This window comes from Colletotrichum phormii (assembly GCF_030913505.1).
Source record: "Colletotrichum phormii strain CBS 102054 chromosome Unknown BDP81scaffold_19, whole genome shotgun sequence".
Taxonomy (NCBI): domain Eukaryota; kingdom Fungi; phylum Ascomycota; class Sordariomycetes; order Glomerellales; family Glomerellaceae; genus Colletotrichum; species Colletotrichum phormii.
In genome coordinates, this window is record NW_026851461.1 from 815,994 (window position 1) to 830,625 (window position 14,632).

Consider the following 14,632-nt stretch of genomic DNA (forward strand, 5'->3'; position numbering starts at 1 on the left):
CTGAATCAGTCCTGTACGAAAGAGATGATTGATGCTGTGATTCGACAAGGATACATGTACTAAAGCAATACACTGACGGAATCACTAGAACTCTGAGCACGCGAAACGTGATGCATCGGGCTCATTTATCTTCTCCATCAGGCTCGAGAAGCCATCATCGACATTCCAGCCGAACGCGGCACCACTACTATGCCAGACACACACAGGTGGCTGTGCACTGATTGTACCAGCTGCTACGCGAAATTTTCCACGACTACAGCATCGGAATCCAGAATTCTGCTGCACCTTTGAGACCAGACTCAGTTCCGCATGGACCAGGGAGCAATGGCCGTTTTCTCTACGCGTTTCCAGACTTCCAAGAAAACACACGAGACAAGAAAATGAAGATCGTCAAGTCAAACAAATAGTTACACAATATTGGCGTTGACGCGAGGGCTCTGTGCTAAAGGAAAGAAGACACAATTGATCAATTATCGAGGAAACGGCAGAAGTTCAGAATGCACTACAAAATACTGGTCGGCCCGTCGGAATCTCTTACTGATCTTCAACGTCGCCCGTAGCGGCACCTTTCGTCCGCTGACTCGAGTATCAGATGCCCATTCTCGAAACCCGAATCGCACCGAATGGTAGACAGAGTGAGCCGCTCCAGCCGTAGCTGCTGTAGGCGGAATTCGGATCAGAGGAGCGGACTTGCGATCGGCCGACAGCCCACGCAACTGGCATACGTCGAGCACTGACATGGTGCAGTTTTCCCCAGGAATAACCAAGCAAAGACGTGATTTAGCCGCGGGGAGTCCTGCGTAGAAAGGTCCGGGAAGTGGGTGAGGGACTGGGTTATGCCTTGCAAACGAGCAGCGCGGGATAGGCTATCCTTTCCTTGAGTTTTACTATTAGCTTCCCACCGGTAGAACAGGCGTATCAACTCCAGATTTCAGCTCATGTCGCTGAGTCCGATGTGCACAGTCTTCAAAAGTTGGGGTCCTTGCCCGCGGATACGCTAAGGACATGAGAATAAGACGTTGTTGGCACTGTTGGGTAAGGTAGGTGAGCACTATCAAGTCCGAATTCCAACTCCGTTACCCGCGGCCCTGGAAACATTTTTAAAGTATCGCAGTACGAAACCAACAGGGGCTGCCGTGCGACATTTTCCAGGGTCAGGGGGACTTAATGGACGATCATATAGCTGAGCAGCCTCCGCCAGTACACGTGTACAAGCAAGCGTTTTCCTTACCGGCAGTTGGTGCAATGACCACATCGCGATCTGCAGCCCCGGCACGATTTAAGCTTGATGCTGGCTCAAGGCAGATCGACGCAGGCATATTATCGCGATCCTCTTGTCAGCGGGCAGGGCCATCGATCCCCGCCCTAGTAGAGAGTTGTTAGGTTACCGAGACCGATGCCGTCTACGGATACTTATCATCTTGAAGCCAGCTCTCCGGCCATACGGCCGATCATGCGGCCGAGATGGAATTTCAGACACCTCCGAAGCCCCCATGAATCTTGGTCACCACCATCTAACGCTACAGCTTTGCGGGAGGCGGGAAGATCATCGAGGCCGATGCGCCTGTCAATCATCGCGGGAAGAGCAGACGCTGTCAAGCAGAAAACCTTCTCTCGCAAGCTCAGACATCTTGACACAGCACACCCACAGGATAGACACCTGCCTGAATAAACTCCTCTTAAATCCACAGACTGATCAGTGCTTGCATTTTCTGTCTCTTTCAAGTGAGTGAGCCAAGCTCGCTCCAGTCTGACACATGGAAACTGCTCGCCGGAATAACGGCCCGTACAGCAAGAAGTACGAAGTGTGTAAGAAACGTGGAAGTTCCTCCCGGAAGTCATGGCAAGATTATGTTGTATTAAAATTACCACATTAGTGCGCACGGAAGAGATCCAGGCAAGGATTCACTATTTCCAGCCAGCACGAAAGCTCGAGATGGAAAATCAGCCGCAGCATCAGGTCGGACTCGCATTGCTCGCATCTTCGAACGGCACAAAGAGATGACAGGATGATTGACGGAAGAGATATTCATGGCAGCCAGTTGCCTTATTGGGCTGATAGACCCGTCAGGATGGGTCACAGTTGGGTGCATGTTTTGGGACGCGAACAGACAGCCCAGGCAGGCTGGACACGCACAAGAGACAGCAAAAGACAGGCGGCGACAGGCAGCGACAGGCAAGACAGTTATAAAAGACGGGATGAAAAGGTCATCTTCTCTGCTGAGTTGCCTAGTTGGGGCCAACTCTTTGCGATGAGAGCACCGCTTTCTCGTCCCAAAAGGGTAATGGTTCGCTGTTCCCCAACGGCGCCTGAAACGAACTTCCTCCTACCACTTACCCTCTCGGGCAAGTGGGTGGAAAGTCTACAAACACACCTCAATACTATCCTAATACCGGCCCGCTGGTGAAAACTCGTCCAACGTCGCAGCGATCCAGTCGTGAGTGCTCGGGAGAGGAGTCTGTAGAAGGGAAGAGGAGGAGAAAGGGGCGAGGAGGATGAAGCGCAGAGGCAGTATGGTAGGGATGAGTTGCGGCGGAGTTGATTCTAATAAGGGTCTCGCTGGCGCCAAAAGGCTCTTCCAATTCTTAATTCTCCTTTTTCGAAAAAGAAAACGAGAAAAAGTGTTACATCGTTGAACGAAGGGACACTACACTGCATCGAGATACCCAAGCAACTTGCTTTCTGCTTTTGAAGAGTCGAATACCCGGTGGACGAAGCGCACCTAATGAACACATCGAATACAATCATCCAGCACAGCATTTCGTCATAGCCAACACGTCTCAAGAATCAAAAAACCCGGGCTCTCGTTCATTGACGACCCCGATCTGCGTACGCCTCGCCTTTGGCCGTCATCAGCCTTACTGCCCTACTGCCCTGTCTGGGCGTGCCCATCGCGGCACTCTTCAAGTCCGGAATTCCGCAGCACGTCGTTAGTCTTTCCTAACACAGACTGTCCACTCTCTTGGTCGGTCTACTACCACTAGAGGCCCGCTTGCCTATTACATACATGCAGTTCGTCACTACATGAGCCGCAATGCAACCTAGGAGTCTGTCATCCTCGACCATTGACTCAAGTCCGTATACGGTTTCTTACACATAGGGACTCACCTGAGACTCTCTATCCGCATTTGGTTGTTTCCTATCGGGCCTGTTCTCCCCTCTCAAAATCTCTCAACGCTGGTTGTCTCCACAAGCCGACTTCCCGTCCGTACCCCTGACCCGGCAGGGCTCGAAGAAAAGAGGCAGCGTGCCTCACTTCTAAAAGCAGTCATGGCCGGTCTTGCTGGTTTCCTGTCTGCCGCTGCTCCTCTCATATCTTTCAACTTCGTCGCCGCAGAGGGAGTTGTCAAGGCGGCACAGGCTTCTACATCACCAGCACTTCAACTAGCACAGGTGGCAGCATCCGTACCAAAGCCAGCAGCAACACCGTTGTCATCAACACCAATCTCAAATCCACGGAGACCTGCCGCGCCGGCCGTAGCACTAGCAACTTTGGCTTCCCAAAACCCCTCGATAGCGAAAGCGGGTGTACCGTCAGTTGCTGGCCAGCTTCAACCTCCACAAGTAATTGTTGAAACGAATTACATCGTTTACACTCAAGTCAGAACTGCTGCGCCGTCATATATCACTGTCACACAGACGGTACGACCGCCGCCGCCTCCTCTACCACCACCACCACCACCACCACCACCTGTCAGACCACCGCCTCCCCCAAAGCAAGCACTTCCGCCGTCTCCTCCTAAGCAAGTACAGCCTCTGTCTCCTCCTAAGCAAGTACAGCCTCTGTCTCCGCCGAAGCAAGTCCAGCCTTCATCACCACCGAAGCAAGTTCAACCTCCTTTACCGCCTAACCAGGTCCAACCTCCTACACCCCCAAAGCAGGTCCAGCCTCCGTCGCCCCCAAAACAAGCAGAACCGCCGAGACTTCCATTTCCGCCTCCTCCTGCGGCTAAAAGTCAAGCACCTAATGCAGTGCCTCTTGTGATTCCCGCACCGTTAGTTGTACCAGCACCACTGGTTTTACCATCAACACCAACCCCGAAGACGACGCCACAGCTGGCAGCTACTTCACCTTCACCGCCGCCGCCTCCACCAGCAGTAGCACCTCCAGCAACGACACTTCTAAGCATTTCAAACTCACCGCCACCGCCGCCAGTCCTCAACCCCATCATGAGTGCTCAGGGGCCAGAGAGGGGAGGCATGTCTAACCCGAACCTCAACCCGCAAGCCCAGACTGGTCCTCCAGGTGGTCCTCCTGGCGGGCCTCCTATGGGGCCTCCTGACCCGGCCAATGGTGCGTTCCCAGGAGGTATACCGAACAAGAACGTTGACTTGCCGGTTACCATTATGTTCATGGTGCTATTCATGCTTGGTGCGTACGTTCACTTGAGCATCTACCGGAGGAACGCCAAACGTGGTCACAAGTTCCTGATTTCGGATATTGTCTTCGACTTCTGTATGATCCGAACAGTCACTTGCATCTTCCGCATTACGTGGTCGATTGTGTCGACCCGAGGAGTTGTGTTGCTGGCGTTGATCACTGAGAATGGAGGGTAAGTCAAGGGGTCTGAGCCACGGACGGAATGAACGCCTTGCTAACACAATGCTCAGTGCCGCACTTCTCTTTGCTGTCAACATCTTCTTCGCCCAACGACTGGTCCGCTCGATCCATCCGAAGGCTGGATGGTGTACCGCGTTTAGTCAGTTCAGCTTGATTCTGCTCTTCTCGGTTCCGGCCTTCATCATTATAAACATGACTTCGACGATTATCGCCTTTTTCAGCGTTGGCAATGTAGATCGTCTGGAAACTACAGATACTTTGCTAAAGTTTGGAAGTTCATGGAATACTTTTCTTTCCATTTTCCCTGTCCTCGTCGTAAGCGGGTGCCTCTCTGTGCCAGGCCCCAGGCCAGAGAAGTTCGGTTCCGGCTCGCAGAGGGTCAAGGTGGCCCTGCTCTACCTGGGATCGTTCCTTTTGATTACTGGACAGTCAATTCGCCTGTTCGCTGTTTTCAATAAGGAGCTACCAGGGGCAACTCCGAGCGTAATTTATGGCAAGGCCGTATTCTACACGACGGGGTTCTTCTTTGAGCTCATTGTCGTCGCACTTTACGCCATTATGCGGGTTGACCTTCGGTTCCACGTTCCGAACGGAGCAGGTGGGCCCGGGGACTACTCCGGCGACAGGGACAAGGGCAGCTACTCAGTCGAAGAGATTGAGCGGCTTATTGACGATTTGGAAGTGCCGCACCAGATTATGCGAGAGAGAAAGGGACCAGAAGACATGGAGATGGTGTTTACCATATTCTTCGCCACCAAGGACGCCCAAAAGGATAAAGAGAAGAAAGAAGTCGGAGAAGGGTCAGACGAAACGTCGTCTGGTATCAACGCCGAAGACGAAGCGCTGCCGGAGAGGCCGAAGAGAATCACCAGAAGGCAAACGCTCATCGACGCCATCAACCGGCCTCCGCGACCGCCCATGACGCCGTCGGCATACCCAGATATTCCGGACATGTACGCCCAGATGGGCGAGCCAGAGATGCCGCCGAGACGTCCTACGAGGCCGTCCATGTATTCTCAGTTCGACAACGGGCAGGCGTATGACGCTAGGGCCGATGCGCGGTATCAGCAGCAGTATTGGGGAGCATCGCCGCCTTATGGAAACGAGAAGGAGGGCATGAAAAGCGCAGACTTGAGACAATGAAGAATGAAGGAGGCAAAGCATTGAAGCGAAGCGAGCGAGTTGCGGGCGGGAGCCGCTTAGGCGTCCGTCTGATGTATTCTAGTCACATATCATGATTACTTTCCACTGGTGGCGGGCTTTCACGCCGGAAGTAATGGCATATGAGACAGAAAAATGAGTTAAAAGTCGGCAGTTGTGCCATTTCACTTTATTTCATCAGCCCTTGGCTGGTCTCATCATGGGAATCATTTGTGACGACTGGCCAACATCAGTCATGATTGAGAAGCCGGCTTGTGAGTAGAGGTGAACAATGTACTCCTCGGCGTCGAGGTACATCGGGTAGCCCAATTGGTCGGCGATTTCGGTCCCTCGTTGGAGGAGGGCTTGCGCATAGCCTCATCGAAGGTAGGCCGGGTCGGTAAAGATCAGCTCGAAGTCTCGTACACGGTTAGTGTCTTATGGGTGGGCGGCCGACAAGATTGTCAGCGGGAAGGTTGTTCGTGGTGAGCGAACCGGCTGGCCGAGCCCAAAGTTGACGTACAAACGTGAGAGTTGTTGCCCATGACGCGTTCGTGCTGAGACGCCATGTCGGAGAAGAACTCGTCAAGCAGCTCGTCTTTTTGCCCTGCATTAGCGGGTGGCCATCGCTTTCGCCACGACCAGGTTCCGTTGTCTTCGGGACGGATGATCCAGATGAGGGTGGTGGCCACAGGCTCGCCTTGGAGAGGACAGCTGTCAGTCAAAAGCTACGAATACACATGGTGCTGCCCACTCAGCGGAGTCCGGAGTCCGAAGTACGGAAAGTGTAAGACAAGATCGGGATTCGGACAGCCGCCGGAGTTGGTGATGTCGTGGAGTTTGACTGCCTTTCTCGTTTCTGACAACAGCAACCTGACCTTCTTGAGAGCCGTGCTCCTTGGAGACCATGAACTGTCTGCAGGCATCCGTCATGTAGGCCCGGCCGTATTCGTTTTGGGGGAACATGGTCTGAAAGAAGTCACTATTGAAAGACTTCAGGAAAATTTCGGCAATAGCGAGAGCGTCTTCCAGCTTGGCCGGTTCGACGGAAACGGGTACTGCCGCCATCGGAAGCAGGATCGACAGTGACGTGAGGGACAGCGAGAATGAGCGTCAGAGCGAACGACAAATCAGATGCCAAGAGAGAGTAGGAGGAACGGCGGGTATTAGGGAGCTGGCGAGGCTCAACGGCTGGTGAGACGGTTCGGGTGGGAGAAATGAGACGAAGGAGACATCGAGATTGAAGGAAATCCAGGCATTAGCCCAATATTTCAAGGCCGGCAGCCAGGTAGCTATGGACAAGCCATGGCATGACTCCGAGGCCGAGGCCGACTAATACGATGTGGACAGCGGGGTGCAAAATCGCACCCCAACTTCGAAATCCCCAGATGGCGTTCCACCAGAAATCCCTGACTCGCCTACGGATTGGTCTACCGTACTCAATGACCAGCTCGTATGCGCGGAGGGCGGAGACGTCTCCCCGACCTGTATCCGTAAGTAAGGCAGGTTACTTTGACCACCCAAACATGATCAAGGGCGTTTCTGTGAGATGGAAGAGGAAGGTCGAGACAAGCAGTAATTCTTCTCCGTGTCCAATAGCAAAAGAGAAACTAAAGTCAGACAGTCATACAGACATGATGTCTGCACCATTTGACGGCGCTTGATCAGGTATACAGAGACACAACACAGAAACACAAAGTAGCAGGATTGCAGGCTGACGTTGGATGAGGCCCGACACAAAACTTGGCCAACCCCTGAGGATTGAATGATGGGCGAGAGCCCGTGAGCCGGGATGCCTCCAAGTTCCATTGATGGAGGGGTAGTTTCGCTTATGTAATGCCAAAGTTTCACAGAGTTGTGCCGAAGGGATGTGTGGGGCCGAACCACCGCCCCCGTCACGTCCGTTGGGCGAAGCTTGAGTGGTCACGTGCAAACCGTTTCTCTACGCGTTTGCGACGCGTCTCCAAGGCCGATGCATCACGTCAAGATGGCTGGATCGTCATATTCCACCACTTCACCACCTCGTCCGCAAATCACCAATTGAGCTCCCCTGCACCGCAGTCACCATGTCCGACTTCGAAGATGAGATGGACGTTGACGTCCCCGTGTCCAAGGACATTACCTTCTCCTCAGACGCCAAGCAGGGCAAGCGCAGCGCCGCCAACCTCCCTGTCGAAGCCGAAGACAGTCTGCCATGGGTTGAAAAATATCGCCCAGTAAGCCTCAACGACGTGTCTGGTCACCAAGACATCCTTGCAACAATCAACAAATTTGTCGACTCAAACCGCCTACCCCACCTCCTCCTCTACGGTCCCCCAGGAACCGGCAAGACCTCGACGATTCTCGCCCTTGCCCGCCGCATCTATGGCGCCGAGAACATGCGGCAGATGGTCCTCGAGCTCAACGCCTCAGACGACCGTGGCATCGACGTCGTTCGCGAGCAGATCAAAACCTTTGCCTCGACGAAACAAATATTCACCCTCGGCCCATCGGCCAAGTCAGGCAGCGGTGGCAGCATGGCGTCGTACAAGCTCATCATCCTCGACGAGGCTGATGCCATGACGAACACGGCCCAGATGGCGTTGCGCCGCATCATGGAGAAGTACACCGTCAACACCCGCTTCTGCATTATTGCAAACTACTCGCACAAGCTATCACCGGCACTGTTGTCAAGATGCACGAGGTTCCGCTTCAGTCCCTTGAAGGAGCGGGATATCAGGGTCTTGGTCGATAAGGTCATTGAGGAGGAGCATGTCAAAATCATCCCCGACGCCACGGAAGCATTGGTGAAGCTTAGCAAGGGCGACATGAGAAGAGCGCTCAACGTGCTCCAGGCATGCCACGCATCAAGTGAGTACTCACCCGGGTGTGCTTGAAAGCTCCAAGTAGCATGCTAACAGAACGCAGGTACACCGCTGCAACCCAAGAACGCACCCAAGGTGGCCGAGGCCGACATTGTGAGGGAGACCATCTCCACCGAGACGATATACAACTGCATCGCCGCACCTCAGCCCGATGCAGTACAGGAGATCCTCGACGTTCTGTTGAGCACAACAGACGTAACATCTTGCCTCAATACCATCAACACATTAAAGGTGTCACGGGGCCTCGCCTTGGCAGATATTATCACGGCTCTAGCGGAGCAGTTGGCGACGCTCGAGGTCAAGCCGGAAATCATGATCAAATGGCTCGACGGGCTCGCGGATATTGAGCACCGGGTGGCCGGCGGCGGCAGCGAGACGGTGCAGACGGGAGCTGTGGTGGGCGTCATCCGGAGCGGAGCCGAACTGATGAGCAAATGATCAAGTCGCAATGCAGACGTGCGGAGGAAAGATGGATAATTTATGATGTTATGATCATCTACAATCGCCGGCCCGAATGACTTTGCATGACATGCCGAACTGCCGTCTTCCACCCAACCTGGGTCAAGCGGCAACACCCAGCCCCTACTTGAGCTGGTGCTAATCTTGGAATCTATTGCACTAAACCAGTCGACAGCAATGGACGCCAAGTCGCGGGTCGATCCGCGATACGTCGATGTGGCTTCCATGAATACCGTCATGGAATGCCATGTCTAGCCATCTCCAGCCACCCGCTGCCGATTTTTTGCCTTGCCTTACCTTGCCCTGCCTTGCCTTTACATGGTTGTGGCGTGTTCGTGGATTGCGCAAGCCGAAGTCAAAGTCTTCAATCTGAGTCGTTTGAATTGTCGGCCCCTGAAACATCTCCTTTTTGTCGCTACGCTTCCTCCAATCTTCAAGATCGCATCAACTTCGAGAGGTCGGTATGAACGGGTTTAGGAGCCAAGGACTAGGAACCGAGTGCGTCGAAATCGGATTCTTGATATGTACTGTAATATAAACACGGAAAGGTTCTTCTATTGCGAGCGCTCGCTCTGACCGTTTCTCTGCTTCGGCCAACAAAACCAGACCCATTGAGCAGTAGACGTGTTTTCCAAATAAACGCCAAAGCCGTCTCGAAACCCAAGTCTTGCCTCGCCTGTCACGTCATGATGATATACACACACTAAAAGAAGAAAAATACACACATGCCTGCGGTGCTATACAAATGCCAGACCGGTAAACGCCTGGCTATTTTACCTTTCATGGGAAGCGTTTTGTTTTCTCCCTGACAAATCCGAGTCAAGGGAATTCCAATGGAAGGGGGTGTTTTCCCCACCATGCCCAAGAATCCCGTATCCAAGTCCTTGGCGTACTCAGACATGGGATATGGCTTCACGTGAAACATACGTCACGTCTCAAAGCCTTGGATGGCAGCTGTGCTTGCGTTGTGGCATATCCTCGGCGCTGCGCTTTCGTAGCGACGTAAATGTCTCGTGTCGACACCTATTTGGTGATGACTGGTGCGTTTCCACCTCAGACATCGGGCCATTTGACGGGTCCGCACTCGCCCTGCTGCTCAATCCAGGCGTTAATCTTCTCTACAGCCCAGCCGGACATTGTGCGCTTCACGTCTGTAGACTCGCGCTTGACGGGATGGCCGAGCTTCCATGCCCAACTGAAGCCGCAAACGCCGTCCTTGTACTGGAATGAGAAGCAGGACCCGTCGGCCTCGCAGGCCTTACGGCAGTTGCCAAAGGATAAGTGCGCAACCTTCTCCTCCTCTGTCAAGTCTTCCTTTTTGGCCCGGCTGAGTTGCCAGTCTTGGTGCTTATTGGCTGATTCGTCGAGGAAAAATCGGTCATCGGCGAGGTTATCCCAGTCGGCGCGCTCAGGCTGCATACGAGGTGCAAAAAATTCGTGGTAGATATCCTTGATGCGCATGACTGGAGGCGGCTGGGGAAGGCTAGGGTCGGAGTAGCGCTTGTGCTCGTATTCCCAGAAAGTGGATATCTCCTCGGCATTCATGTGATGCATCGTCACGATGGGATGGCACCAGTGAGTAGGTCCATATGGAAGGGTAAAGGGCTTTTCGCCGTTGATCGTAGGCCACTAGGAAATGGTCAGTTCAAGCTGTGCATGACACAAAGAGGTCCTGTTTGATACTCACCACATTATGAACGTTGACGTCGGCGTTGTCCTTCATGGCTAGCGCAAATATGTAGTCTCCGCAGCATTCTTTGCCTGCACGGATATCCCACTTGTTGCCAACATCCTCATGGTCCGCCATCATGTCGTGCATAGCCGTCTGAGAGACAATGTAGCCGCTGCCGCCGTGGCCAAAGACGAAGTTGCGAATCATGGTGACACTGCCGAGATAGTGCTTGTTCTTGGGGTTCAGGTTCTTGAGCCACTGGACAAGCGTGGGCCAGAGCACGTAGGTATCGGCGTCGATGAAAATGTACCAGTCGTAGTTGGGTCGCATACGGTAGGTCTTCTCGGCGATATGGACATTCTTGTACTTGTCGAGATTCCAGCCCTCGTCCTTGCTTACAGCCAGTTTGTTACAGCTCTGCTGATCGGCCTGGCAAGCCTTTTGGCGACGATAGAGATCGAAATCTTGGTTGCCTTCCATAGCCTCGGGAAGAACATTGTCGAGACTGTCCCGAATGTGGTAGTTTGCGACTGTCTGGTCGAGGTCGGAGAAGATGAAGTATTCGGGCAAGCACTTGAGCATGGTCATGAGCTGAGTAGGGACCTTGTCGAAGGACTCGGTTGCGCCCGTCTTCATGACGACGAGGATGTTGCTCGTGTCGGGGAAGGAGTCGCAGATGGGGTCATGAGGACGGTAGGGAATGTCTTGATTCGATACATTGTGCTGTGCGAGGCGGTCGTCTTGGTAGCTCGGGGGCGGCGGAGGCGGGGGACGACCATCGGAGCCTGCGCTGGGGGAGCTTCCGGGAGGTGGAGGTGGGCTGTGGCCTTTGAAGGGGTGGTAGTTGGGACCTTCGATCGCCCAGTCGCCGCCGAGTCTCCTCGAGGAGATGAGGAAGATGACCGCAGTGACGGAGACGAGGGCAAGAACGGTGAGGGCGCGACGAGATAACATGTTGATGGCGACAATAGGGTTTATGCAAACGTCATTCCGTCTTTGGCTCAATCCCATGATAGCACACGTCGATCAAGGAGGTGAGAGGGTGCCGGCGGCGACGGCGACGAGGGTAGTTGCCAGACTCCAAAAAAACGCGGAAGAAAGTTGTAGCCAGGTAATAGCTGGCTGGGTTTGCCGTTTGAAAAATAGTATACAGAATTCGGTAGACTGGCGGTATGCGCGCAGTCGTGTCGCCAAAGGGAATCTCGTAAGATGCAGCAGAGAAGAAGGTTCCAAAAAACTCGGGGATGTCAAGAACAGAATAAGGCAAGGTAGTGAAAAGAGTGAAGACGAATGAGGTGGAAGAGAGAAGGAAGGAGGGAGGAAGGAGATCCTGGGTCGGAATATCTCAGCCACTGTGCGCCGGAGCCAAAGGGGTTAATAGAAGAAGTATTGAAGCAGCAAAGCTTATTGTCTCGCTGGTTAGAAGTTGGAAGCGAAGGCGAAAGGAGAAGAGGAGGGCGGGCCGTCGCAGAAAAGAAGAGTTGGACCCCTGTCTAGTTTGATGGGAAGGTACTCCGTACATAGATACACAGATACCGGGCAGGAAAATAAGTACAGTGCCGAGTGTGTAAGGAGGTAATTAAGGCGGGAAAGCGAGAAAAGCGAGAGACATGAGGCTGCGCGGGTGCCTTGGGCAGGCAGTGTCCTGGCAAGATGAGGTGAAGCAGATACCTGGCAAAAGAATGATGGGAAGGGACCCGAGGAGCGGGACGCGCTGGACCAGATGGGGTTGAGATGGATGGATGGCGTGGGGAGCCAAGCACAAGTTTTACAGCATCACAAATTGTTCCTGTCCAAATGGCAAAAAGGGACGTTGCAGTACCTTATTATTCGCAGGACTCAGGAGTACGGTCCGTAACAAAGATACGTACGAAGTACCTACCGGTAGTGTAAGAGGGCCAAAACGGTCCGTCCGTCCTTGCAACCGGGCATTTTAGCTTTGCCTTGGATCCGGGTACCTTTGTACAAAACGCGCTCCGTTGGGCCTAAGAGGTTGCAATTGATAATGGCTACGATTTATGACTGACGTTGACATGCACCTCACGGTGGTGGCGCGCAAGCTACCTCACGGTGCCGCCAGAGCCCGTAACGACCAAAGCAACTGTCAGTCGTGAAAAGATGGTTGATTCATAGTCTGAGGGGCTGGAGTTGGAGTCTGAGTGATAGATTATCGTTGCAGTCGAGTTCGAGTGTATTGTTCGAGGTTGAGGATGTGGACGAACTTTGTTCTTAACATTTTGTGGGTTTCCTTGGGCTTGGCTTTCAGGATGAAATGAACCTTGATCGAGTTGGGCAATGGAAACCGACCAGGGTGCCTTCCATTTCCTCAGAGAAAGAACGGATACGTACCTTGAAGGTCATCCCAGAGCGGGCACGTATTTCGTGCCGTGGCCCGCACCTCCAGGCTCCGAACGGCGACTTTTCCAGGTTCTTTCCATTGTCTGTTCCTTCTTCGTGGAAAGCGACACTCACACGCGATTGCCGTCTAGGTAAGGTATCTGGTACCTTACGTAGCAGGAACAACTTGCCGTTTGCCAGACCTGCGCAAGACGGCGAGGAGCACTTTCTTCGCTTCCACCCTCTGGCTCCTTTCCTTCTCTTGCCATTCTGCATGGAATAGTGGAATTCCGAAAGACGGCAGGATCTCACGCAGGGGTGGCGATGCTTGTGCTGCTTACACACCACCTGGTTGGCTCATGACGGCCTAGGCGGCTGTCGCTTACGGTCGGGACCTCCTAAAAGATGACGAGATGGATGCAAGCGCAGCAAGCAAGGGGAAAAGAAGAAGGCACGCCGCACTGTTGTGGATCAGAGAGAGAGAGAAAGAGGGACAATCCAAAAAGGGTTTGACGGCAGGCATAACCGAGATGCACACCAGCGGATCATGAGCATAAAAGGGGTGTGCAATCTGTCAATACGAACTATTCTGCCACATCAAGTCTGCATAACACCACCATCCCAAATGGAGCATCCAGTCAAATGTTACCTTCGGCACCTTACCAGTACGTACCTTACTGTGTAGGTGCTCAGCTCCACTGTCGGTAGAAGACAGCTTGCACAATACAAACCGCCTTTTCGTTCGTCGGCCTTACTCTTGTCCTTCATCTTGTAGGTATCCGAATGGATTTTGTTCTGCGGCCTGCCCCGTCTCACAAATAAATCTGCGGCCGGTTGTAGCCACATGGGTCCTGTCTGCTCGGTGCTGTCCAACGTCGACCATCCGTCCAAACAAACTTGAACGGTTTCTCTTTGTCTGCTGTCTTGTTTCTACGTTCTCCTAGTCCCTGCCGTCACCCGGCCGTCGGAAGCTATGGCAGCCACAAGCTTACCGCATTTCCGGCCTAAAGCGAAGCCACTATACCACTCCAACTGTCAACACGAGCTCTACCGTCCACCCGTCTGAGTTGATCACGGATCTACGAACGGATGTTTGGGCGCCTTGGACTGTGACTTCCAGGTCTCCCAGATGCCGCCCCGACGTGTTCAGTGGGGCAAACCACCGTGTTTCCGCATGGCCTTGGCTCGAGTATTCGGACAAAGAGTTCAACACCAAGGCGGGTCGGACAAAGAACCTCGAGACTCAAGTCTCTAAACATGCACAGATATGGTATGCCGTCAGTGATTGTCGAGTCAGGTCAAGCTTTCTGGGCAGAGGCCCGTCTGACGAGCACTCGCTCAAGCGCTCCCTCCTCTGATCCCCATGACACTCCACCGGCCTATCACAACTTCTTTTAGGTTCAATTAACCGACTCACTCGACATTGAAACATAACGCAGCAGCGCAATAAGGTAAAGGTAGGTATTCGGGTGAGACCGAGATGCATTACTCAGCGGCTGCTATCTGTACCACCAAAAGTGCTCCCTCCCCTGAGGTACCTACAAAGAGGGCGCTCATGACAAACGGAGCGTTATCCGTCCCTATTTTTGGACATGTCT

General features: G+C 53.4%; 5 protein-coding genes across 5 annotated transcripts; 3 read left to right on the plus strand and 2 right to left on the minus strand.

Moving 5' to 3' along the window:
- Window positions 1–4,270: 4,270 nt before the first annotated feature.
- On the plus strand, window positions 4,271–5,728 carry BDP81DRAFT_381107 (uncharacterized protein; the record flags this gene model as incomplete). Its single annotated transcript, XM_060586872.1, has 2 exons — window positions 4,271–4,554; window positions 4,613–5,728. 2 exons carry the CDS (start codon window positions 4,271–4,273, stop codon window positions 5,703–5,705), a joined length of 1,377 nt encoding a protein of 458 aa, XP_060441792.1. The 3' UTR covers window positions 5,706–5,728.
- A 172-nt stretch (window positions 5,729–5,900) lies between these two features.
- BDP81DRAFT_397572 (uncharacterized protein) lies at window positions 5,901–6,770 on the minus strand (the record flags this gene model as incomplete). The annotated part of the gene is made up of 3 exons (XM_060588337.1): window positions 5,901–6,079; window positions 6,226–6,402; window positions 6,581–6,770. 3 exons carry the CDS (start codon window positions 6,768–6,770, stop codon window positions 5,901–5,903), a joined length of 546 nt encoding a protein of 181 aa, XP_060441793.1.
- Window positions 6,771–7,768: 998 nt separating this feature from the next.
- On the plus strand, window positions 7,769–9,004 carry BDP81DRAFT_327446 (replication factor C; the record flags this gene model as incomplete). Its single annotated transcript, XM_060585141.1, has 2 exons — window positions 7,769–8,552; window positions 8,610–9,004. The coding sequence occupies 2 exons, from the start codon at window positions 7,769–7,771 to the stop codon at window positions 9,002–9,004; spliced, it is 1,179 nt and encodes a 392-aa protein (XP_060441794.1).
- A 1,074-nt stretch (window positions 9,005–10,078) lies between these two features.
- Window positions 10,079–11,651, minus strand: BDP81DRAFT_397574 (uncharacterized protein; the record flags this gene model as incomplete). Its single annotated transcript, XM_060588338.1, has 2 exons — window positions 10,079–10,654; window positions 10,713–11,651. The coding sequence occupies 2 exons, from the start codon at window positions 11,649–11,651 to the stop codon at window positions 10,079–10,081; spliced, it is 1,515 nt and encodes a 504-aa protein (XP_060441795.1).
- A 2,008-nt stretch (window positions 11,652–13,659) lies between these two features.
- BDP81DRAFT_452752 (uncharacterized protein) lies at window positions 13,660–14,392 on the plus strand (the record flags this gene model as incomplete). Its single annotated transcript, XM_060592773.1, has 3 exons — window positions 13,660–13,699; window positions 13,750–13,805; window positions 13,979–14,392. 3 exons carry the CDS (start codon window positions 13,660–13,662, stop codon window positions 14,390–14,392), a joined length of 510 nt encoding a protein of 169 aa, XP_060441796.1.
- Between the last annotated feature and the right edge of the window lie 240 nt (window positions 14,393–14,632).